The sequence below is a fragment of the Peromyscus maniculatus genome, chromosome 21, assembly GCF_049852395.1.
Source record: "Peromyscus maniculatus bairdii isolate BWxNUB_F1_BW_parent chromosome 21, HU_Pman_BW_mat_3.1, whole genome shotgun sequence".
NCBI classification, from domain to species: Eukaryota; Metazoa; Chordata; class Mammalia; order Rodentia; family Cricetidae; genus Peromyscus; species Peromyscus maniculatus.
The window spans coordinates 14,365,667-14,390,777 of NC_134872.1; the positions used below are offsets into that span (position 1 = coordinate 14,365,667).

The following is a 25,111-nucleotide window of genomic DNA, read 5'->3' on the forward strand; positions in this document are numbered from 1 at the left end:
GTGAAAACCTGAGTGTTTGCTTATAAAAAATGTTTTTATGAATAAGGGAATAGTATTTTAAGAAATAGTCTTATTCTATGTAGAACATGGTTACATGAACATATGGTTGAAATGAACAAGAATGGGAATTAACATTAAGATCTATGTCTTTCTCCCACATGTTTTTAAGAGGTGGCCAAGATGATTTTTATTTTCTTTTAATAGCAAAATTAAGTTGCACATGCAGATGGCAAAGGAATTGCTGATTTTATCTCTATCTGAAAGAACAATGAGACATCTTTTCTTTTAAATAGAAATTTATTTGTAAAACATTGTGTAATGTATAACAATGTACTTTAACCCAGAATTTATACTTGATTTTCTTCATACAGTAACATAATATTTAAGGAAGAACAGGTGTTGGAGAAATCAGAAAAGCAATGGATGTCCTGATGATTTCTCAAACTATAGACAACATCCACCCACATCCTCTGTACATGTGCTTAACTTACCATAAACTTAAACTAGACTGCAATGAAAAAAAAAAGTAAATAGAATCAATTAATGGTAAAACAAGAGAGAAATGCAACAAAGAATTCATGTTATTATCCTCAACTATAGAGAAACTTTCTCTATGAAATAGAGTTCTGGATACTATTGAACTTACCCCTCAGACGCACCACTGTGTTATTTATTTATAGGCACAGGAGGCATCCGCCCTGAGAATAGATTCTTAGCACATTCTGCCTATTTCACCAGTGAAATGAAGTAGTCCGTATGTTCTACTTACTGTGTAAAGTGCAAGCAACGAACAAAGCAGAACAAGAGATAAAAGAAGGTCCATGAAAGGGAGAAAGACAACAGCTTCTTTCACAAATCAATGGTCAACAATTTCTTGCTCTGTGATATATAAATGTTACTAACTATGTTAGTAGTTAGGAAGAACCACAGAGGGCAAACGGCATGTTTTGGCATCACTGCTGGCAGTGGAGACTTCAAGGCAAGCCTTTTCTTCTACTTAAAGAAGGTCCTTTGGGCAGCTATTCAAGTTGGAGTTCTGTGACAGCTCTCAGGGCTTTCAACCAATGAGAAGAACAAAGTTAGAGACTCAGGACACCAGGAGCTGATGATCACTGAGTGACCAATACCCCGCCACAGGGATTGCTTTTGTTTCTTGACTTTCATGCCTATAAGACTTGGGAAGTCATGATTCACAACAGCACTTGATGCTATCTGCTGCTTAGGCTGGGAGCTGAAGTTTTTCTTTTTTCTTTTTTTTTTTAAACCTTATTGAAAGCTGGTGTGAAGAACAAAAGCAAAAGGAACTTCCTATGCTCTTCCAGGAAAACCAACCCCCAAATTTCCTTATATACACTTACATGTCAATACCATCTATGTTAATTCTTTTTAAGATTAAACATACCTAGACATTTCCCCTGTTTTAATCATGAGTCAGGATTTTATGGGCTGTTCAAAATCTTTTGAATGTAATGATTCAATGGATCCAGAGATTTATTTAGCCAGAGTTTTAGTTCTATCTCTTTTCTCCAGATACATCAACCAAATATTTGATTTGGTTGTTCCACATCAAGGCTGCTCATCTTTATCTCACCCCAGGAATAGGTTAGCCTTGTGATCATTTGTATCAAAACTACCATCTTGTAAGTGCTGAAATAGGCATGCCCCCTGGGTTTTAATAGCTGCATATTGTCTTACAAAATGTGATCTTGGAAATACAATATTTTCCATCATATTAGGACATTAGTCTTGGGCCAAAAAGCTATCTTCAGAAATATGCTCATAGTTCATAAAAGTGGTCACAGAAATTTTGTGAGAGCTATGCAGCTTTTTCTGAAATGCTCATCTCTCACCCCCATCTCAAGTTTATTATTTTTTCAATAGCAATAACCAAAACATAAAACATTACAAACTTCCCTACTAAGGTATAAGAAACTGTGGCTCAAAATAAGAAAAAAAATGTGAAAGAAACATCAACGAATAAGTTTTACAGCCAGAAGCTAAAGGTAGAAAAAAAATATACAAAGCTGTATGCACAAAGAATACCAAGGGAGGCTAGTAAACACTACCGTGGAATGTCATGAAAATACTAAATTATAGTCAGTGATCAATAACTGAGCTAATAGAGAAATATACATGCTTAATTTGAGAGCTATGCAAAATATTTGATGTCTCAGACAATTGCTTTGGTGCTTGAATGAATAAGACCTACAGTACATCATTGCTTCACAAACTTCAATATGCATACAAACCATCTTAGATATTGTGAAAATGTACATTCTTGTTGCTATGCCTACGAGTGTGGGCATGACTCCATGCTTCTAATATTACACTTAATGCTGATGGGTTTTCTAAGGGTACAAAAAAGAATTAATTCCCAATAACATGAGATGTCAGGACATGATTCCAAATATGTTCAGAAATCTGAAATAAAGACACACTAGTCACAGATGTAGGCAAGTTTGTGAATATAATTCCTTTACCTTGTAAATATGAAAACAATATCTTAAAAACTTTTAAAAATGTGAATCATATATGGGCAATAAATAATAATGCACTATTTGTTTCTTCAACCACATAATAAGCATGTCTGAGAGAATTTAATTGAAATATGAACTTGGTCAATACAGTGCAAAATTTGAAGTGAACTATATCACATTAAGACGTACTCAATAAAATTCTGAATCCCTTTCTATAGTTGCAGAATATGCAACACACAAGGCAATTTTTAAAGGACAGTTTGTTCAGCTTCTATTATTGGTAAAACACTGTGCTTTGTTCAGAGGTGGGAAGTGAAGACTGTGTTCTTTGATAAGACAAATATGCAGATAAAAACAATCATTTTTCTGGCTCTGGACCATAGCACATAAATACATGCATTAAAATTACCTATAAATAAACCAGAGCTGGGAGAAGTTAAATGCACCAGTGCAATGAAGCTGTGGAGCTGCAGTCTGTTTAGGCTGCATTGTATATATCCATGACCCTGACTCATCCTTCTATGCTGGAATTCAAGTCTGTATAGGCATTTCATACATTGTATACATTCATCGCCTTGACACATCCTTCTATGCTGGGTTTATAAAAGAGTCATGTCTAGTCACATTGAGACTTCTCTGCCTTGCCATGTCATCCACTAAACCTGGGTTCTAGAAGCATTATTGCCTATTTGATCCTCTGTACTCCTCAGTAAGCTTTAGCTGAGAGTGAGGTTTAGATGTTGCCCCGAATAGTTATTTTGAATTTCAAGTGGCTAAATTATTTGCTACATTTGGAATGGATAGAGTGTGTGCAGACACCTGATGGTGTGCACCATGGAAAACGGCAAGTTATTTTATTTATTTAAATTTAAAGCTTTGACCTCAAGTGTTCTTCCTAAGGCCAAAAATATTCCTTCAAAACCTTTAAAATTTCATTGTGGTTAATAAGTAAAGTAACTTCAGGATTAAAAATAGCTTACAAGTGACTCCTACATGTCCTGTTGCTTTGCAGGTCCATTTTTTTTTTTCATTTATAAAGTCAGCTCTGTACAGACAGTATCTATATAAATCTCATACCTATAAAAATCCCTCATCCCATAGAAAATAAAATTATGTGTGCTGAAAATCTAGAAATGGAGTACAATCTATGTTAACCCAAATTTAAATGATTTTTACTGTTTACTACTTGTTTATTACGACGAAAACTAATTCAGGATCCAACAAATAGCTGAATTTCTAAGTGATACGTTATTTAGCAAATTGAATCTGTCCATAAAGGTTTTCTGGAGCTAACAATTAATTGGTACAAATGTCATCTCTCTCTCTTAGTGTAAAGCAGATTGTTCAAAATGTTAGCTTGTGCATGTGTTATAAACCCCATATGTTGATTTTTGTGACAATAAAAAGCACAGTTCATTAAAAACAAGTAAAAACCAAGCTTTTTTTTTTTTTATTGGTCAGAGTTTTGTCATTGGTATATGGAGGCTGTTCCATGGGCCCATCCAGATCTCCTCCTCATCTGATGGTGTATTGTCACCGTGGGATTCCATTGGCTCTCTGGAGAGCCTACTGTCTACCATGGACTCCTGCTCAGCTGTACTTTTCAGCCTGGTCCCCGATGGCTTCCCTGCCGAGTGCTGAGCCACCACAGGGCACGGGGCAAATGTGACCAGAGTTGGTGTTCTTTTCACTTTCTCCGTAGGACACGGCCCCTTGAACAGCGTGTTCAGGGGCACATTCTCCTCACAGGTCACTGCCAACTTGTCTGACTTCTTCAAATGCCTCCCCAGCTGCACAGGGGAGGGAACCTTCAGGTTATCAGCGAGGCAGGCGCGGCGTGTCCTCACCACAGAGCCATTCTGTGCGATGTAGATGTTGCCGTTGACATGGCTGTGCCCACCGGGCTTGTGAGGACAGCTTCTCTGACACTCCGGAGCACTGTCTTCTCCAGCGGAGCTGCTTTCATACTCTCGATCGACCACTAACTTGATCATTCTTCTTCTTGCCCACTGGGGGGAAAAAGAAAGAATAACAACACACAAGTCATTCTCAAAGGAAATCGAAGGTCTGTGCAATCCACAGCAATTCCTGGAAAAGTGGAAAGTAAATTCTCTGGAGGGAGGAGGAACCTTTCCATCTCCCTTTCTTGTCTCCAATTCTGTATTGGATTCAGAGTTTAAACATCCTTGAATAAAGTGTTGCTGAGTTTGGAAGCAGACCTACTAGGAAACACTTTCTTTTTACATCAAAATACAGTGAGATGTGAAAAGAAAAGCATATTATCCGTAGTTAGCTAAGGTCCAACTCATCGTTTTACAGCTTGCTCAGCTATTCAGGGAGTTAAGCAGAAAGCCAGGCACAGAATCTATACATTGTATTGAATTTAAATGCATTTCTTTTCAGTGTTTTAAAGATATTTCTGAATGTACATCACTCAAGTTTGTAATTCACTTCCTCATGTTAGTGAAATGTTGGTGCATTTAACATGTGTCATGAGTTGAAGCATCATGGTGTTTGTTCTGGGTCATCTCACTTAGATTCCACTTACTTAAAGGAACTATCTGTCCAACATGGATGTATATTACTACACAAAATAGAAACTCTACTTGTATAAGCAACTGGAATACAATGGATAGTTTCACTGACTCAGTTGTCTTTTACTAACCAATATCAGAAGCGATGAGGAGCAAAACATAAGTAATGCTGCGTGTTTCTCCAAACAGTATGGCACTTTGGGGGAGTGTGAATGCTCTCTCTGCACTGAATAGGCCATGTGTATTTTAAGTAATGGTGTTTATTTGCCCAGAAGAGAAGCTGTAACTGGTACAATATATTTTAAATACAACATAAATGGTAATCACTTTTAACTTTCAAAATATGGTTTCATTTAAGTCCTAGAATTTGAAGGTGGGAGTTGATGCAATGTATCCTTGATACGACACCCTTTCTGTGAGCAGAAATGTGTAGAAACAATTACTCATATAACTTGTTGTTGTTTGTCTAGTATCTATTCTGCAAAGACCACATATTTATCACATATACGCGTATCTTTTGTAGTTATAGACAACTGTCACTGATCATGCCACTTTATAGTCAGTACGGATGTTTCCCTGTTTGATGGTATAGGAGACGGTAGCTGGTTTTGATCTAATGTATTTCCCCATGCACATCTATGTAGGTAGCACATGTAATCATTTTTTATGACTTCTTTCTGAACTTGAGTCAGAGTGAAATCATTCTAATGTCAGGAATCATTGCAGAGAACACACAGAAGGCACTGCACACAGGAGCACACACCACCGCAAATCCCACCTACTAGGAACTCTTCTAAAGGGCTGTGTTGTAACCCTCGGAGTTTGCCCCTGGAGACTTCTTTGGGTCCGCCTCCTTCCTTCTGTCGTAATCAGGCACCTGGAAGCCCCAGGGGCCTCCAGAGAGACTTTCACTAGTACTGCTGCTACTGCTCAGTTCTGATTCCGCCTCACTTTCCACGCTTCTCTCCACGGAGGCTGATTCTGCACTGCCCTCCTCAGGGACATCTTGAGCCTCCAGGTCTGCGGACTCATCCGTGGGAGCTGGTTCCCCTTCTTCCCCTTCTTCCGGCTGTTCTTCTTCCTCCACCGGAGGCTCTTCCTCCTGCTCTTCCCGTGGCTCCTCTTTCTTGCCCTTCACTTCCTGGACTTCCTCTACCACAGGTCTTCTTCTAGCCAGCACGATGTTTTTTCTTGCTTTCTCTCCTTCTGACTCAGTGGACTCTGATTCCTCCGACTCAGGGGTGGAGCTCTCCTCCTCTTCCTCAGACGGGGTCTCGGACTCAGATTCTTCCGTGGTCTCGGACTCGCTGAACTCGGACTCCGTTTCTGTGTATTCTGTGTAGTCGCTGGACTCCTCCTCGGATTCCACGGTGCTTTCTGTCGCTTCCTCCTGGTCTAGAGTTAGCTGTAGATAGTCTTTGTCCTCTTCCTCAAGGCGCCTTCTCCACTCCTCACCCTCGAGGTCAATGCCTCTTTTCTCAGCAAGACCTCTGACTTTCTTGAAAATCATGGGGAAAATCCTGGCTCTCTTCCACGTTGGGTATGTGGGCTCAGCGGCTGGTGGCTTCTCAACGGTGACCACTACCTCTTCCTCACTAGGTTCTCTAATTTCAACTTTGGGTTTTTTAACCTTTTCTGGCTCTTCCTGAAAGTTTTGAGAGTGCAATTCAAATGTTAGGTGCAATTCTGATGTTAGTTTGAGGATAGTCATGACGTGATCTTGTCCCTCATAAGTTAAGCGGGGACTCATAGTTTGGGTAATAACCTCATGCAAGCTATGCAAATAGTTCCCCCAAAACAAGGACAATGTTCTTTTCTGATGATAGAGAGAAGCTGGCTGGCAGACAGTAAGTTATTTTATTTTGGCTTTCTGGTATTAATATCCAAATCTAATGGTCTTTCTTTTCTGTTATAGTTTCATTAAAAATATCTTATACCGGCCAGGCGGTGGTGGCGCACGCCTTTAATCCCAGCACTCGGGAGGCAGAGCCAGGCGGATCTCTGTGAGTTCGAGGCCAGCCTGGGCTACCAAGTGAGTTCCAGGAAAGGCGCAAAGCTACACAGAGAAACCCTGTCTCGAAAAACCAAAAAAAAAAAAAAAAAAAAAATATCTTATACCAAGAAAGAAATAATCATTGCCATTTTCCTCTCCAAATCTAGAGTTTTGGCTTGTTAGCTTTCTGCTGTGTTTCAGAATTTTTAAAATTCATGTAAATACATTAGGTAATTTGAAAGTTTATGAAAAATCTAACTGTCTTGTTGAATTTTGAACCAATTAGACCTGCAGTAACAATCATTTCATGGAAAGAAAGGGTTGTTTGCAAAATAAATATTAGCAAGCAAGGTATAAGAATTTGAAAGAAATGATTCATGTTAACTTAGAAATGAATCACATAATATTTAAAAAATACTGGTCTAGGTATTTTATTCTCTGATAATTGAAATACAAAGACTGAATTTTTCATAATTTTTAGTTAAGCAGATAGTTTAAGAACAAAAGTAACCAGGTATTCTATAATTTTTATTATATTTGGTTCTTAATTCTGTCTTTATAGAAAGACATTCATGATTTTAGGAAGCATATTTATTGTAACTTCTTTCAGTTGTTTAAACTTGTCTATAGAAGGAAATAACCCGAAAAAAGTTAAGGAATTTCCCTCCATAGATAAGAGGATGAAATAAGAGCACTGCGACATTTCTTTGAAAAGCAAATACTGAATTATTAGGACTTCTCAAAATTGGAATATCGGACAGCATGTTAGTCAAACCGGAACAACAGTACTGTTAGCGCATTGCTACTTTACTCAACAAAGTCGCGACAATTACCTCTTCCTCTTCATATTCCTCCTCAGCTTCTGCCATCACCTCACCATACTCCTCCTGTCCAGCAGGTGGGAGCAGTCGGCGGCGACTTCCATACTGGGGCATTTCATACCTGCAACATAAACTTGTAACTTAAGACATTTTTCATACATGTGTACAATCTACCACAATGACCTCTGCTTTCCTCGTTTTCTTCATCATTGCATCAATAGATACTTAGACAGGATCTATTAAATACCTTCTAAAAATGAAACAAACAAAACAAAACTACACGTTAAGAACCACTACCTGATGGCCAGAGCGGGTTTTTTAAATTTTTTTATTTTTTTCCCTATAAACCCTTAATGAAATACCCTGGAATAACAAGGAAGAGAGTTGTTATTTCACATGTAAATTTGAGGAGAGACGAGAAGTAGGAAAAAGAAAGATGTAATATTTCACCACTAAATGAAGAACCAAGGACACCAGGGAGAGTCTACATACAAGTATGCATCTCACCAAGGATGTAAAAGTCTATGTCTTTACATGAAAGTTTGCATGGAATATGGCCTGTGGGGCATTTTTCTTCTTCAGTAGTTTTTGTAGGTAGTTGGCTTAAGTGTGCAGAATTAACTCTACATTTTCATACTTGCTATTAGATTCTTAAGTATATTTTCTGTTTTTATTTTTTTTCACTGCTCTGGCACAAAACGTCAGGTAGACTGGTTAGGTAAAATGCTAAACACAGCATACAGAATAAATGGTGAATCCAGGAATTGAGCAAACATGTTTGACTTCTATGAACCTTCTTAGCACATTTCTAGAAATACAAGCAGCATAAATGAAATAGCAAAATGGTCAGAACTTGACTAACATAAAAATCAGATACACTATTCATTTTCAAATGTAAAATGGGGACAATGACGTTTTAAAAATAAATTCTATTAGTAATAATAACTTCCAATTACATTTAAAAATAATACAGTACAATTCCGTATGAAAAACTGAAGATGTACCCATGCTCATAACTGTAATAATCTTGTCCATATTCCTGGCCAGGATCAATCCCAGATTCCATGGATAAATCCTATTGTTCAAAAAGAGAAATTTGCAATTTTTAAATAAGTTCTTTACATATTTCAGTTTTAAATGAGATTTCCATACCTACAGTTCGTGTCTCTCCAAACATGCCTGCCAAAATAAGCTTAATGACAAGTGTCGTTAAAGAAGGGAACAAAACATTCCTGTTCTCACAATTTCAACTGTGGTCGTGGAATATATTTGTCATTCATGTGTGAATGGGAGAGCTCAGTTTTCCTGATGGTAAAACTGGAGCATTTTCAGGTGGGTAGTTTTACTTGCCTTTAAGATTAAAGTAATCAATATTAAACTACATTGTAACTTATCAAGTGCCTTATGCAGCCAGGAAAACTATTACAATAACTTTACTTGTTCTGTCTTCCTGATATGGTTCTCTGTTACCAAGTGCTCCCTCATTAAACATTTTACATCATCCAATAGTAATTCATACATTAATAAGAACTTCAGCTTAATGCTGATTCTGGGGTTAAAGACCCGCGCTTTCAGATCTTACTAAGGTTTCTCCTGACTCTTGATCATACTCACTTCTCTCAAATTCTTCTCTTTTGCTGTGCTTTGAGGTGTATACACAAAAGCAATTTAAGTAGCTATTAAATTAATTTCCACAATTTCCATTTTAATTCCATTATATTAATGATAAATAGCAAAACTTAAGAAGATTAAATTTACAATGGAGTAAGATAGCAGGACGGGAGAAGCTGTAACTCTCCACAGGAAAGTGGGTTGGCATATATAGATAAGCCACTATTGATAGGAATTGGTTTTGTTAATAGGTATGTAGCATGAATCAGGAACTACTGCCCTTCAGTGAAGGCAAGGAGGAATCATTTATAAGGCACACAAATTCATAACCTATGTGATAAATATGGACAATAACTCTTAATTATGCCACAACTTGCCAAATCATTTAAAAGAATAATTGTGATTAACCTCAACCAAAGAATTCTATCAAAAATCTGGCATTTGGGTTTTTCTTGAAAAACAAAGGCACGGCATTATCACATACTCCAAGAATCTTGTTGGTGTTTCCTGCCTTCCATGAGGTCTGGTTCCTACTCATCCACTCCACTGCTCCACATCCATACTCAGCATCACCCTGCAATCTGCCCCCTGCCTTGCTCTCACTTTATGAGGGCTGTTGATGTGTACATTCCCAGCCAAGTTCCTGTAACTGCTAGGCCCACAACTGCCCTTCTATAATAATGCCAAATGACTTCTTAACTTACAAATGCTTGGAAAACCAATTCAGGTGTGAGTTAAAACTCATTTGGCATTTCCATTAGAATAAACATTTGAAAAAATAATTAGCAATATTATACGTTACCATGGACAGTGGGCAGCTGGTACCCGTAAAATTTTGGGGTGCGTGTGCGGGGGGGGGGGGAATATAAATTTGCAAAACCTGTTGGAAAATGTATACCACAATATATTCTTCAGTCCCAAATCAGCACCAATGTGAAGGTCCAAGAAATTAATCCATTGCAGCATGTCAGCACAGGATGGGCAAAGGAGGCTGAGGTCAAGTCCAGCCAGAGCACAATGTGAGATCCCACTCACAAGAGGTTAGAAAAGAGGTAATATGCACGTTCCATGTTATAAGCCTGGAGAGCACTTAGTGTGAGGGAAAGCTGTGCTCGAAGTTGACTCACGTGCTAGTCACACACAGGAGTTCACTCTTGAAATTTCCATCTAAGTGGTTTATTTGTGCTTTGTAGCTATAGGTTTTAGTTCAACAAAATTTTCCATTATGGGAAGGGAAGCATAAAATGAGGTTAAGAAAAAGCAGTAAGAAATTAGAACAAAGTTAAAGCCGAGTTTTAGCTTACTTCAAAAAACATGTAAGCTCCACGCTGGTGAGTTCAGACTTTTAAGTGACTAATAGCATAATTATGTTGGTTTACATAAGGCAAGCATCTCAGAAATGCTACGTTTACACCGATAATCAATGCATGACTAATCTAATACATATAAGGTGCCAAGAAGAAAACTCTAAGTTTTAAATTTAATTTTAGTAATGATTAGTTATATAAAACTGTACTTTTTATTGCTAAGGTAAGAATAAAACTCAGGTTTTGATTGTGGCTGTATGTTCCCAGCATCAGCTACTTTCAACACAGTCAAGGTTAGAAGGGAACAAGACAGGAACGCTGGAGTGCAGAAAGATACTCTGCAGTTCCGAGCTAGGTCAAGGTAGACAGGAACTAACAAAAATATGAGTACAAAGCAGAATGCTAAGTGTTAAAAAAGGAAAAGAAACAGAGGAAAATCCTAGTGACACAAAAGACCCCAGAACTGAACTAAGCAGGGGATGGGACTCAGTCTCATCATTACATGTCACTATCCCTACCTGCATCCCTAGTCACTGCATGCCAGGGGCCCTACCTGCATCCCTAGTCACTGCATGCCACTGTCCCTACCTGCATCCCTAGTCACTGCATGCCACTGTCCCTACCTGCATCCCTAGTCACTGCATGCCACTGTCCCTACCTGCATCCCTAGTCACTGCATGCCAGGGGCGTTGTCTGCATCCCTAGTCACTGCATGCCAGGGGCGCTGTCTGCATCCCTAGTCACTACATGCCACTGTCCCTATCTGCATCCCTAGTCACTGCATGCCAGGGGCGCTGTCTGCATCCCTAGTCACTGCATTCCAGGGGCGCTATCTGCATCCCTAGTCACTGCATGCCAGGGGTGCTGTCTGCATCCCTAGTCACTGCATGCCAGGGGTGCTGTCTGCATCCCTAGTTACTGCATGCCAGGTTCCCTATTTACATCCCCAGTTAGTGAGCCAAAAAATGATTGTGTGAGTGGACCAAGCATTTAACACTATTTTAAAGTTAATTTTTGCTGTAGACCACACAGAGAAAGCAAAGTTAACTTAGACTCTTATTCCTATAATGTTTAAACTGCTATAAATCAGAACAATTCCAGTCCCAATTTCTCAGCGTCCCCCTCCTTTGCCTCTCTTGTTGACTAGAAGCTCATGGATTGGATGTGACTGTCAACATTTTTAGGTGACAGTGCTGGTCGGGAGAATGCATATGTTGATGAAGGCTGTGTGTATCTAAATAGATTTTAACCCTGAGTTTTCTGGCTCAATCATCCTGGAAGTTTTCTAATTAGAAGTTTAACCTTAAACTCATATATGTCTGTCCCCTGTCTCCAGATATTAGGGGAAATTCCAAACAAGAAATGCTTTTCTTTAGTAAAAGCAGGGTACCGTTCCTAGAGAAAGGAATCAGATGTTTAGAAAGGCTTATCAAAAGCCTAAATTTATCATAAAGAATAAAAATATTTCAAACTAGTATTGCTTTATATTCATCTTAGTCTTAGAGGTAGATAACAAACAAATAAAATAATGTGTGTTTATCGCATAACTCTGGAAATACTTTTTACTTTGTAGGAGAAACGCTGACTCATACATGTGCTGGAGGGAGCAGAGCAGATGTTGGAACATTCCTTCAGCCTTTGCCTGATCTCTCTCTGGCCTGAGGAGTGATGTGATCAATGAGTTCACATTCAGATGAACCCCAGCTGCTGATAAACCATGGAGTGGCTTTATGCAGTAGTGGCTGAGTCTTGGGGAACAATCTTTACTTGCCTAATTTCTATAGTAGGGGTCCTCAACTTTCCTAATGCTGTGACCCATTAATACAGTTCCTCATGTTGTGGTGACTCCCAACCATAAAATTATTTTTGTTGCTACTTCATAACTATAGTTTCCTACCATTATGAATTGTAATGTAAATACCTATGTTTTCCAATGGCCTTAGAAGACCCATGAGAAAGGGTTATTTGGGGTTAAAACCCACAGGTTGAGAACCCGTTCTTCTAGAGCAAGACTAAACATTTGTAATTTTAGCCACCAGCAAGCAATTGAGAAGTGATTTCTATTTATTTACTTATTTCTTTCAACTTGAAAACACATTTTCTCTTCTCAGTAAAGGGGACCATATCAGAGGCCACCCACTCTGCCCACACATAACAGAAATATTGTAAAGGTTTAGTGAGGTTGAAAAGGAAGTGAAAATCGATACCTCTGGTTTAAGAAGAGAAGGTCTCAACAGTTGATGCTGCCAAAGGAAATCAAAACAGGAAAAGATTTAGGTAGTAACTCAGATGGGAAATGTAGAATACGATTGAGAGGAATAAAGGCAACAGCTTGAACCTGTCACTTAAGATATGACTCATTTTTCACATGACAGCTACCAAACTATTAAGTAATATTTTAGATAATTACTTGGGAACATAAGGTATATAAGAACTCATTTGTTTTCATTTTGGTTACTTTAATTAACAAATTTATAATAACCTTAATAACTAATACCCATAAAGATATTTTTTGTCTAAGCGTAATAGTATCAAGGATTACTTGGGCTTCTAAAAATAAATAACACAGGGTTATTTTGACAAACTTAATCTTGATTCAAGTTGTTTATCATTTTACTTCCCATCACATTAAGTCTAATTACATCCACTAGGAAGACTAGGAAACTGGAGTAACAAGATGCAGTATCTTTGGAATTGTATTTAAGGTGTGGTCCTCATTCCTCTATTTTTTTTTTTTTTAGAAAATAAAATATGGATGGTTCACATTCAAGCATGTTTTCAAAGTCTTTTGTGAGTCAGGAAATTGTCCCTCCTCCAATTTTGCAGGGCCTCTAACTTGCCTTCTTACCCTTTTACTCATTCAGTGAACTGTGACAAAGTCCTTATAGTCCTTATTTGTAGCTTTCATGATAATTTATGCTTCAACTAGATGGGAACTAATGCATGATCAAATTCACTGGATCAGTGCATTTTGGGAGTAAATTGTTAAATGATGAATCTTCCTGTATGCCCTGTGAAGGTAGGAGACAGCTCTGGAAGTGATCCTGTCTGTGAACCAGCTGCTCAAAATGAGCATTTAGACATGTTGCTCTTTGAACAGGAAAGGAAGTTTATCATTTATCTAATGATAAATAATAAATAAGTTTATCTAACTCATCTGCCATCTGCTATGATCATCCCTGAGAACTAGTTCTTCATATAGGTAATGAGTATGATTTTACATAGTCTAGAATAAATACAATCTGAAGTATAAGCTACTTCGAGAATATATTTTCCATCCTCATTTGGATTGAGAAGCTGTGTACTAAACCAAACTAGGTTTCCAGTAACTTTGCTGACACCATCACTCACAAATCTCATCCAAAACTACTGGTTAGAATCCTCAGAATGTTCTTTGTAGGCTGAGTCAGAGGAACATAATAGAAAACTCAGAGATTTTTAATGTTATGATTGACTTATTAGATATTTAAGATAGTTGGATTAGGTAGAACTCTGGACTGTTTTTTAGAAAAAAAATGTTAAGTAACTTTACAGCCCCTGAATTATATCTATTGAACCAGAAAACCCAACTTAGCATGCTATCACAGTCCCAAGTAGTTACAATTAAGGACAAAGACATCCATTTTTGTTTACACCCTGATTGATAGACTTAAAACTCCAAAGTAAAGAAATAGAAAGGAAATGCATTAGCAAACATCATTAAAAGTTTTGATTGAAATAAAAGAAGGTAAAACTAGCTTCAAAAGAACCAGTATTTGTCCTATATATTATACAAAAGCTTTCCTTGAAGGCTTGGTGCTGTACCACATGATAAGGCCCTTACCTCTGGTGCAAAGCCTCCCCTGAAAGGCAGAAATGGAAACTTGTATTAAATGCATGGATTTTCAGACCAGAGAGAATTATAGATAAGGACCATTTAAGGGAATCAGAGGAAATATGATAATTTTTTACTAAAAATTGTCTCACTAGGGCATACCTCCTATAATAATATTAAGATGAGGAGATTATGAGTCATGTCTGACTGAAAAATTATTTTCACAGATCTTGCTCTCATATGACCCATTAAGCACATCCATTGAAGAGGTAAAGGCATTGCCACACAGCCTGATGAACAGAGTTCAAACCCCAGGACTCACACAATGGAGAAAAAGAACTGACTCTTGAAAGTTGCCCTCTGACCTCTATCTACACGCATGTTATGGTCCATATGTTCCCTACCCCCATGCATGCAATACACCGAAGACATAAACCTGAAAATAACTTCATTATTATATAATAATATAATAATTCATTTTGATTCTATTATGATCAATGGGCATAAAGGTATTCTGTGCTGTCTCTTGTCTAAGTCTTGCTATGAATAATCGGTTCACTGAGGTAGAGATGCTTCTTAAACAGAAAATCATGTAGGTATGTCCATACTCAGATTATATTCTGCAAAGTGACTGCAATTCTTTTGTCTGTGTCAACTTGATTCTAACAATAATGAAAACAGAATAATTACTGCCTCCCATGAGTCAATTACATCATTAGAACTAAAATGCAGAAGGTTCTAGAGATTTAACTTTCAAGCATTAAAAACTATAAAAAGGTAAGTAAAGTTCATGGATCACAAGTTGTTCTATATTTGACAGCACTTGAGAGGGACAGGGGAGTGTAACAATATAGGTGCCACTAATTATGAGAGTTTTCTTTATCTGCTGTGTATTTAGTCAATAGGTTGATGCTGTTAACCTTGTTGTATACAATGGTGTTGAAGAGATGTTACTGAGTTAAAGGCACAGCTTTCTAAGGTACAACAAAAGTATCTTTGCTGAACACAGGCAGCCATAATTCTACAGCAGTGGTTTTCAACATGTGGGTCACAACCCCCTCTGGGCATCAAACGACCCTTTCACAGGGGTCAAACATCAGATATTTACATTATGATTCATAGCAATAGCAAAATTACAGTTATGAAGTAGCAACAGAATAATTTCGTGGTTGGGGGAGGTTCACCACCACACAAGGAACTGCATTAAAGGGTCTCAACACTAGGAAGGTTGAGAACCACTGCTCTATAGGATGAGTCTACATATGCAAATGTGCCTTAAATTGTTACCCAATAGCTTAGTGGAGCTGCTGGTTATGGGGCAAATACAATGTGAAGTAATCCTCAACAGTTTAATTTCTGAAAGTTTCTGTAGTGAATTTTAGTGTTTAATTCACTTCTGCCAATGCAACATGGCTATCACAACCATTCTGATTCTTGTATAACTTTATATATACATATTCAAATGTACTCCATTGTCTTTTTAGCGATAATAAGACATGGCTCGTACTTAGGACTTAATTATGTTGATGCCACACATATCAGGTACTATATCCAGACAAATTCTACTTTCTAGAATATTTTAATTTTTTCCCTTTTATTAAATATGCAAAAAATTCAATATCCTGGTTTAGTGGCTCCTATCTACAACCCCAGCCCTTGGAAGGCTGAGACAGAAGACCTGGCATGAGTGTAAGGTCAGTGTGGACTACATAGTGAGTCTGAAGCCATTGTGAGTTACGTGTTCAAGGTGACAGAGCAAGATCCTCTCTCAAAAGTAATCCCATACACACACACACACACACACACACACACACACACACACACACACACACTGGTGTTTTCATTGGGTAACTATACTGCTATTTGAGCTCCAAGGCAGAAACTTGCCCACAAGAGGAATATAACACAATCAATATTCATAATTATCTATGCTCTTTCAAAGCACGAATGTTGATAATTTTAAAATCCGTCAAATAATATCAATGTGTCTTTTATGTAACCCTATTACATTGTGTGTAGCAATCACTTATTTTACATCCTAAGTCTATATATATTTAATTTTAATCATGACAATGTGTGATTAATGTTTTCTTTGAATTTTAAATAAGCTATGCAACCATCCTTTAAACATTGTGCAGACCTTAACAAATGCAGAGGAAAGGATGTCCTTTTCATATAGACAGGTGGTGAGCTTGGAGCATTGCAGAGAGGAGGAGAATTTAGGCCCATATATCTAAATAACCTTTCTAAGGCTCATGCAGAAGATATTTTAACTGACTTTCAGCAACACCCTATCAGAATCCACCACATAGCACAAGTTCTCAGGTATGTATATGACCAGCTGCCAACAGAAACTCCAACTGAAGCTTTTCAGTGAAAGAGATAAACAAAACAAAACACATCCAAGAATCCCAGGATGTAAATTACTTTTGATTTGGAGGGAAAGTATCTGAAGCAGATGGGCTACTGAGAATAAGTAGACTTGCTGATTTTTTTAAAATCTATCTTTGTTAATCAGGAACGAACATTAAATTATCAAAGGGCTGTCTCAAATTTTAAGAGTCAAAACTCCAAAACCATGAAGCAAACAAAACAAAACAAACAAACAAACAACCCATTTCAGAGATGACACACTAGCATTTGTGTCAGGCTTTTTGGACACACAGAAGTAACACCAAGCTTTTTAACCCTGGCTGGGACACTTCAGGAAAATATCTGCGGTTTTCTTGAAGTCATAGAAGCTGTGGTGGCTGGCTCAGCTACTCTCCTGAGCACTATTTTAAAGTTCCACCTTTCTCTGCTTAAGTTATGTCTTCTCAAATACTACAATTCTAGAGTTCAACAAATAAAGGAATTTGTTTCACAAGTTGGGATTTCTAGTAGTTAAAATATATTCAATGTGTTTCATGGGAAAATGTAGTCATGTGTCTATATATGTAGATATGATTAAATTGAGTGTGTATGCTTCATGAAGACAGTTGTGCTTAGTTTAGCCTTGATTCCCCAGAATTCAATCTGTTGAGCTCAGGAATATTTTAACAGCTACTGCAACTACAACACTTTCTTCCCACAGGATAAATCTTTATCTTTGTCCTAAAACAAGGAGCAAACACATGAGCATAGAGGTGATAATTCACCAAGTATAATCTCTCTTCATTTTGAACGGGATTTTATTTCATTTACTAAATAAATTGGATATCAAAGAACATTTGCTTGGGAGGAAGAATCCTAAAATTATAATTAAGGAGATGATGTCATAAAATGAAAAGGCTAAATTGAATAGCATTTTAGGCACCTTTGATAAAAATAAGATGTCTTACAAAAGTCAAGGGCATGAGATTTATTTTCGTCATAAAGAAGGAAACAGAAAGCACCAAGATAAAAGGATAGAACAGCAACTGAAAAATGGGAAAGATTTATCATCTGAAAGCATACTAACAAGATTAAAACAAGCCAGAATGGAGGATAGCATAAGAAAACCGATAACTACATATTATAGCACCTGAGATTGATTTGAAATCCCTGCTGTCTGTCATTCCCTACATTTCTAAGGAACATTTTACCTGGGAAACATTTCTTTTTACCAAATACATAGACTTCAAGAAAATAACAAGCCCAAGAGAGAGCACTACTGCAAGAACATTCTGCTTTTTCTGTTTTCCCCCACTAGAACATTCACATAAAACTATGGTCAAAAATTTAAAAAAAGTAACATCGCCCATCAACCAAGTCAACAAGCCTTTGGTTTTAGTTGGATCAGTACTTTTCATGCCCATATCTCCCCAATTAAAAACAGATAAAGTTACTTACTTTTTAAATAAATGTAGGACAAATAATGCTACCTTGAAGTTAAAGAAATTAAGGTAAATCTACTCTATGAATTAGTGAAGATGATGTTAATTTAAATTAAAAGGGTGGAAGAAAACGGCATTGCATTGAGTTTGGGATTAAAACAGTGGAATCTTCTTTGACGTTCAAATTCTCATGTTCCACTTGAGGATTATGACCAAGAAAAGAATTGCCCAGTTAAAACAGGAGAAGCAACATTACAAAGATGTTGATTGACTGTGAAGTTGCACGTCAATTCCCTCAACAACCCTAACCAACGTTTCCTGGCTCTGGTCACGTGTGCTTTCCAGGTCTGTTTTTTCTGGAGGGCAAAACGTGTGTAGTTTTGACATATGTGTGGGTGGGCAGTTTTTTTCTATGTGACTGTACATGTTAGACACCGACTTCTCCAGTTCTGCTAGGTTTTTCACATGTCTGAGGACCCCCTTTGGGTGTTTGTGAGGTTCCACGTCACACAGCGCTTTGGATGCTGGTGGCTGTGTTGTAGAAGATTTAGTTTCTCTGGCGTGTGCGACACTGGCAGTGCATTTAACAGCTGGTGTACAAATGCTGTCCGTGGGAGGAACTGGGGTTGAAGGAGGCGGTGGGCAGAGGCGTGGAGCTGGCGGTCGAGGAAGAGGAGGGAGCGATGGCGGTGGAGGTAGAGAAGACGTACGGGGAGTAGATGTGGGAAGAGAAAATGTAAGAAGTTGGGGAGGAGGAGGGTTAGGAGGAGAGAGGGGAAGAGGGAAAGTACTAAAGGCAACAGGAGGTCGAGGGAGGGGAGGCCCTGGAAGGGAAGCAGGGATGTTAGGTGGATGGGGAAGGTTTTCAAAGGAGTTCCTTTTTGTTTTCGGGTCTAACGTACAAGTGGGGGTCTCTCTCTTAAAGCCTAGAGAATTTAAAACACAGGGTCTCGGAGGAGGAGGAAGTTCCAAGGTGCAGTCAGGAGGAGAAGCCACAACATTCGGTTCTGACCGGAGTTCCACAGCTCTTGAAATGGTTGGCAGAGTTGAGAAGGAAAAGTGAGACCAGGAAGAAGAGAAGGAGGAGCCGGAAGAAAGAGATTTCAGCTGCTCTGTTTGCTGTATGAGCAGGGTGTCTCTATGTCCCCTGTCCTTCTCTGACCCGTGGGCATCTTCGGTGGTGAGCAGTGCATGGCTGCTACCTCTCTGGCTTGGGTGGGGTCCAGTGCTTTCGCATTCGGCTTTCTGCCTGGTGATCTGCCACTCCACCAGGTCAATGGTCTCTGGTCTGTTGGGAGCTTTCCACATCAGCCTCCTAGGAAAACTCACAGACTGATTCCACATCCTCTGAATCTTTTCTCTTGGGCCCCTCAGCGACTGACTCTTAACTTGTGTTCTGGGTGAAAACAGCTCTTTAAAATCTGTTCTTGGCGAAAGGTCAGAATTGGTTGACCTTTGGCCTATACTTTCCATATAAAGGGGATTATGGGTACTTAAATCATCCTCATCAGGAAGAAATGAGAACGTCCTTGCTGGGTGAGGCTGGCTGTCCTTAAGTGGTCCTTCTACATGAGCCGGCTCATGAGACTCAGTGGTACTGGAAGAAAAGGCCATCCCATCGTGATGACTGCTCCTGTCTTCTGGGACTGAGTTATTTCCCCTGCTTTGTTCAAAATGGTAGAGAAGGAAAAGACTTGAAAGAGAAGAAGGAGACAAGTTGTGAAATAGCTTTCATAAGAAAAGTGTTCTCACGGCTACCACTCTATTTTACATTACAAAGGCCTAACAATGCTACATCACTGTGGTAGAACATCATCTCTTTCAAGATCCTATTCTAGAAAAGACAGGGCAGGGGCATCCAGAGTGGGGAGAGGGATGAGAAGTTTTCATTTAAATATCAATCTCTAGACTGCCCCCCCCCCCACCGTGAGTTTGATATAGCAAAATATCTGGTTCCATATCTAACAATTTGCTCCTATATAAGCCATAGTTTTGGAGAGAGTGGACAGGCACCTCAGTTTTTTATGTATCCCACAAAAACCCTCAGCTTTGATTTTGCATCCCACCTTGCTCAGAGCCCACTGTTATGCATGGGGTCTTGGCAGTATCTATCTCAGTTAGCAATTGCCCATTATATTGTATCACAGTAACTCTGGGAGCTAAATATATCCTCTGATATAAAACAAAATTTGTAAGACCATACAGAAAGGGATAGCTCCCTTCCCTGTTTAGAATGACAGTTTCCAAAGACAGGATGGAAAGTCCTCAGAGAGTCCAAAGGTCATAGCTGAGATGTCAACTTCATGATACAATCCTGAGCTAAAATGGCTTCTTCCCATTTAAATTCTATGCTTAATTATTTTAAAATACAGAAAATACAAAATGGAAATTTACATTTTCTGTGGATACAGTGTGGGTCAAATTTTAGTCAAGAGTCCCCTTAATGAAAACATTTACGTTAAAATAACATGGTTTTTGGTATCACTGCGTGGTTTGCTCATGCAGGAATATGGAGCAAGTGCCCCAAGTAGGTGTGCGTTCTAACTAAAGCTAAAAAGCTTCAGAGCAGTAATCCAGGGCCTGAACTACAAGCACTGGGACCTTCCTTCTGAAAGGCTAGGTGACATGTACTTTACGTAGCCCCTGGTTAAGTCTGCCCTCAAGCTAAAGCCTAACAGCCAATTAATTTTGTTAGTTGTTTAATGTTTGACATTAAAACATATATAGGTATATATCTTAATATAAATTAAAACATAAATATTTTGAGTAAGAAATAGTTATTCAGAATGGGGTAATAGATTAGGCAATAAAATGACATGTAAGTTTGAAATTTGATGACAACAACAGGCATGCTCACAAGGGGCCCCGATTATCAGCCAATCTGAGTAATTTAGAAAGTATGGACAACTGGATCAAAAGCAGACAACAAGGACTTTTGTCTTTCCTACGCTTGGAAAGCTATTTTAAAAAGCACATCAGATATGATTTAACTTGATATTATATAGCCATTAGTTTTGGAAGAAGCGATCTATGGAATCACAGATGACACCTATGATCAAAAGAACTCTATATGTGAAATAATGATAAAGATACTTTTGAAACCTTCCCTGGTATATATGAGCACTGTCACATCAGCAGGAAGCTAGGCAGGGAGGATGAAATCATTTCCTTTTAAACACGAACGCCTACATCGTGACAGATGAGGACCAGTGTGCAGACAATCATACTGCTCAATCCATCCCCTGCATCTACTTTCTAGCAGCCTTTTATTAGAATGATATTATTTACTTACTTATGCCTATGTGTCCACAGGTGAGAAAGAGAAAACATGTGGCAGGGGAGAAAAGTTTTAGCTGTCATTAATTTGAGGCGATTATGCAATACTCACAGACACTTGCTTTAAACAATACACACATCCAAGAGAGAAAAATGCAGGTTTTAAAAATTTTTTCTTTCCATTTATTCATGAGAATAAAATCTAATAATGTTTCAGATAAAACCTTGTGGCATTGACTCCAGTGTCTTATCCTGTAGGATTTTTATCTAACAATCTATTTGCTGTAGATATGTAGAATTTATCTTTGTGAAACATGGGTTATCTTAATCATGAAACAGAAATTTTCAATAATACCAAGAATCATGAATGTGTCTTAACTTTAAAAACTGGTTAGTGTGCACTATATTAGGTAGATGGTACTGGGTTTGGGGAAGAAAGAAAATGTATCAAGTACTAGATGAGTATTGTTATAGAGTGTTAAATTTACATGAAGTTATTACTATGTGAAGATTTGGTTTTGTTTTCTTTAAAAAAAAATATTTGGTAATAATTCCCTTGGAGCTGGTTTATTTTGTAGCTCACTACAATCCTTATTAAAAACCATTTTCATTGAAAAATGAAGCATTTCTAAAAATGAGATAAGGTTCAGAGTTAAAATGTCTCAGTACATAATTGAAAAATCTATTGCAATTCTTCTAGTGCAAATAGCCCTTAAAGACTGTGAGCTGAAATTTACCCTTCCCAAACTCCACTGACTGCAGATGCTGCTGCATTCAACCTCCTTTTGTAAAAGTGGCTCAGCTATTGTTCGCATAAGTAAATACTGCCAACTTCACACTAATGCTTTTTTTTTTTAAAAAAAAAATCTGAACATTGTGGCTGGGAAGAGCTGCTCAGTATATTCAGAGAATCAACTCATGTTGGCTCAATTCCTACTTCACCAGTAATTCAATGAGGGTGATAATTGTAGACTATGAAAGAGGTGGAAACACACACTTAAGGAATGAATCCTGTGTGCAAATAGAATGCTGTGCTGTAAATTTTGCTTTAACTTCATCGTACATAGGATGTATATACTGCCTATTAGATCTTATGTATCACTTATATTTATACAACACTAAAATGGCACCCATATACATTTTACAGTATACTTCATGTATACTATTACTGATACTGCATATACTATTCATGCATCTGTCTAAACTGGTTTTTCCAGTAGAAGCAATTTTCATGATTTTTGAGACTCACTTTACTATTGTGAGTAAATGATAGAAACATAAAAGATACATGGTTTTAGTCACTAATAATGAAGTTTCCTGAGTTTAGCTCTCTTCAAAATTGTATAGCATACTTGGTTGCTTATCATGCCCCAAAGTTTGCTTTGAAGTTTCATAATAAATACAAGTTAAATCACGTCAGACTGTGTGGGTTGGATCATTTGACAGAAACAGTTGTGAAGTCTCAGGCATACATTAACAAGTTCTGTCAAAATGTCTGGCTTAAAATTGCTTAGAAATTCCACAGTGCAGAGGTGGTGACCACAGCTGCCTCTGAGCAGTACAGTGAGCAGACTGTTCAGAGCACACTGTGCCATTGAATAGTTCAGATTGAAGTTTTCCTTCATATAATATCCTACAACAGCATCTTAAGAATGTCTGATTTTAAACTACAGAATTTGGTTGTGATTGTCAATTGGGAGGGTTTTTTTGTTTTCTTTTTGTTTTTATTTTGTTCCCCCCCCCCCATCTCAATCCAGGAATTACCATCTTACCATTTGGATTTACTAAAATCTCCTACCTGGTTGCTTTTTTAAAATCTATAATTTTGTTCAGTGAATCGTCCCAATATCATTAAGATTGGGAGAATAAATATAATATCTAAACTCCATTCTGTAGTTGTGTCCTAACATGGATATCGTTTTTTTTTTTTTTTTTTTTTTTTTTTTTTTTTTTTTTTTACAAAATGTATGTTTTTCTGTAATTTTCTCTTGACCTGTTTGCTTTTTATTTTTGGCTACAGTTTTCCAACTTAACTTTTCAACTATTTTCGACTTAATAGTAAATGATAGCGTGTAAGTGTAATAGGCTTACAGCTGCATTTCCGCAGAGGCTTGGAACTAACTTCACTCAGAGCATCCACCCCACCCCAAAGCAGCCGTTCCCCTCTGTTACTCACATGGCGCTCTCTCCCAGCTCCTCATAGAGATGTGCCCCTGGGGGTGGTGGCGGTGGGGGTGCGGCAGGTACAGGGGCTGCAGGCTTGGCAGCAGGCATGGCAGACTGGATCCTTGCTGTCTTGGTGCACTCAGCCTGGCGTCTTGAGTAGAGTAAGGGTGTCTTGTGAAACTCAGTTTAGAAACCACAAACAATCAACAGGCTATTGTTTTAATAACGAGGTCTGTCATCAGCGGGACCCGCTTAAATTATTCACAAATATTTGAACTAATAAACCGATATTACAGAACAGCCTCATGTTCAATATGTAAACATTTGCTCCTTGAATAAACAATAGAATTCACGGAAGTATTTTCAAATTAAGTTGATTTCTCCTAATGTCCACGATACAGGTGTTAGAGGTGATCTGTGATTTTAAGTGTCATAGACAGTATTCAACGTCTTTCTAAAATTGTAGAAATGATTAGAACATACCTTACCTTTCATGTTACTGTTATAACAAATGGTCTAAAATCAGCTTAAACACACACACACACACACACACACACACACACACACACACACACACACACCTCAAAATCTTAAGCTCAAATAAGTGCTAAGAAAATAATACACAGTTTAGGATGGTATAACTACTTGATAAATAGGATCTGTGATTTCTCATTTTCTATTACATAAATTCATGTGCAAAAATATTCATAATTATACTTACACTTTAAACCTGTTTTTGGAAAGCAGTGTGTAAGAAGAAGAGAGAGCGGCATTAGAAATACTGTACTCATGGCTTTATAATATGATTTGCTGTAAATTATGAACAATTTACTGATTAATCTCTTAATGTCACAGTAGCAGGGAAAGGAAGAACTTCAATTTGGTGAGTGAATTAGTAGAGACTTACAAGTTATTAAAACATTCACCACAAAGAAAGAAATAGGTAAACTGAAGGGAGTAAGAAAAACTATATTAAAACACAGATCTGTGAGTTTCAATTCTCAGAAGAAAATGGAAACTTGAGGATGACCTGATATTTATAAAAAGTCTGTTTAGTCCATTGGAGGAATATTGATTTTACTGATGTCAGAATATGATACACTCCTTTGAGGAACAGTTGAATGAAATAGAGAAAGAACACCACAGAATAAATGTGGAAATTAACACTAGATTGATGTCTGAGTGATTTTTTTCAGTACTGTTTATGAGGAACTTCAGATTTAATATAATAATCAATTGGCTAAGAAAACAATCTTAGCTTGTATCAACCCAAATGTTATGTTTGCAGCTTCAGATGACCTTTGTTATGAAATTATCC

General features: G+C 37.8%; 1 protein-coding gene and 1 long non-coding RNA gene across 5 annotated transcripts in view; one reads left to right on the forward strand and one right to left on the reverse strand.

The window, feature by feature from the left end:
* Positions 1-324: 324 nt before the first annotated feature.
* The window catches only part of Pcdh15 (protocadherin related 15), a 1,435,956-nt gene continuing 1,411,169 nt past the window's right edge, over positions 325-25,111 (reverse strand). For 2 of the 3 annotated variants that reach the window (XM_042266444.2, XM_076556997.1), the window contains 3 exons: positions 23,804-23,944; positions 7,838-7,946; positions 325-4,486 (listed from right to left, as the gene is read on the reverse strand). In XM_042266444.2, coding sequence (XP_042122378.1) covers positions 3,935-4,486; positions 7,838-7,946; positions 23,804-23,944 — 802 coding nt within the window. In that variant the 3' untranslated portion in view covers positions 325-3,934. Of the gene's footprint in view, positions 4,487-5,421; positions 6,657-7,837; positions 7,947-21,643; positions 21,650-23,803; positions 23,945-25,111 lie in introns of those variants that run through there. The other variant, XM_076556998.1, reaches the window with a different exon arrangement.
* The window catches only part of LOC143269844 (uncharacterized), a 36,186-nt gene continuing 30,007 nt past the window's right edge, over positions 18,933-25,111 (forward strand). Inside the window, exons 1-2 of one of the 2 annotated variants that reach the window (XR_013046613.1) lie at positions 18,933-19,046; positions 19,277-19,531. This is a non-coding gene — a long non-coding RNA (uncharacterized LOC143269844). The remainder of the gene's footprint in view (positions 19,047-19,276; positions 19,532-25,111) is intronic. The other variant, XR_013046614.1, reaches the window with a different exon arrangement.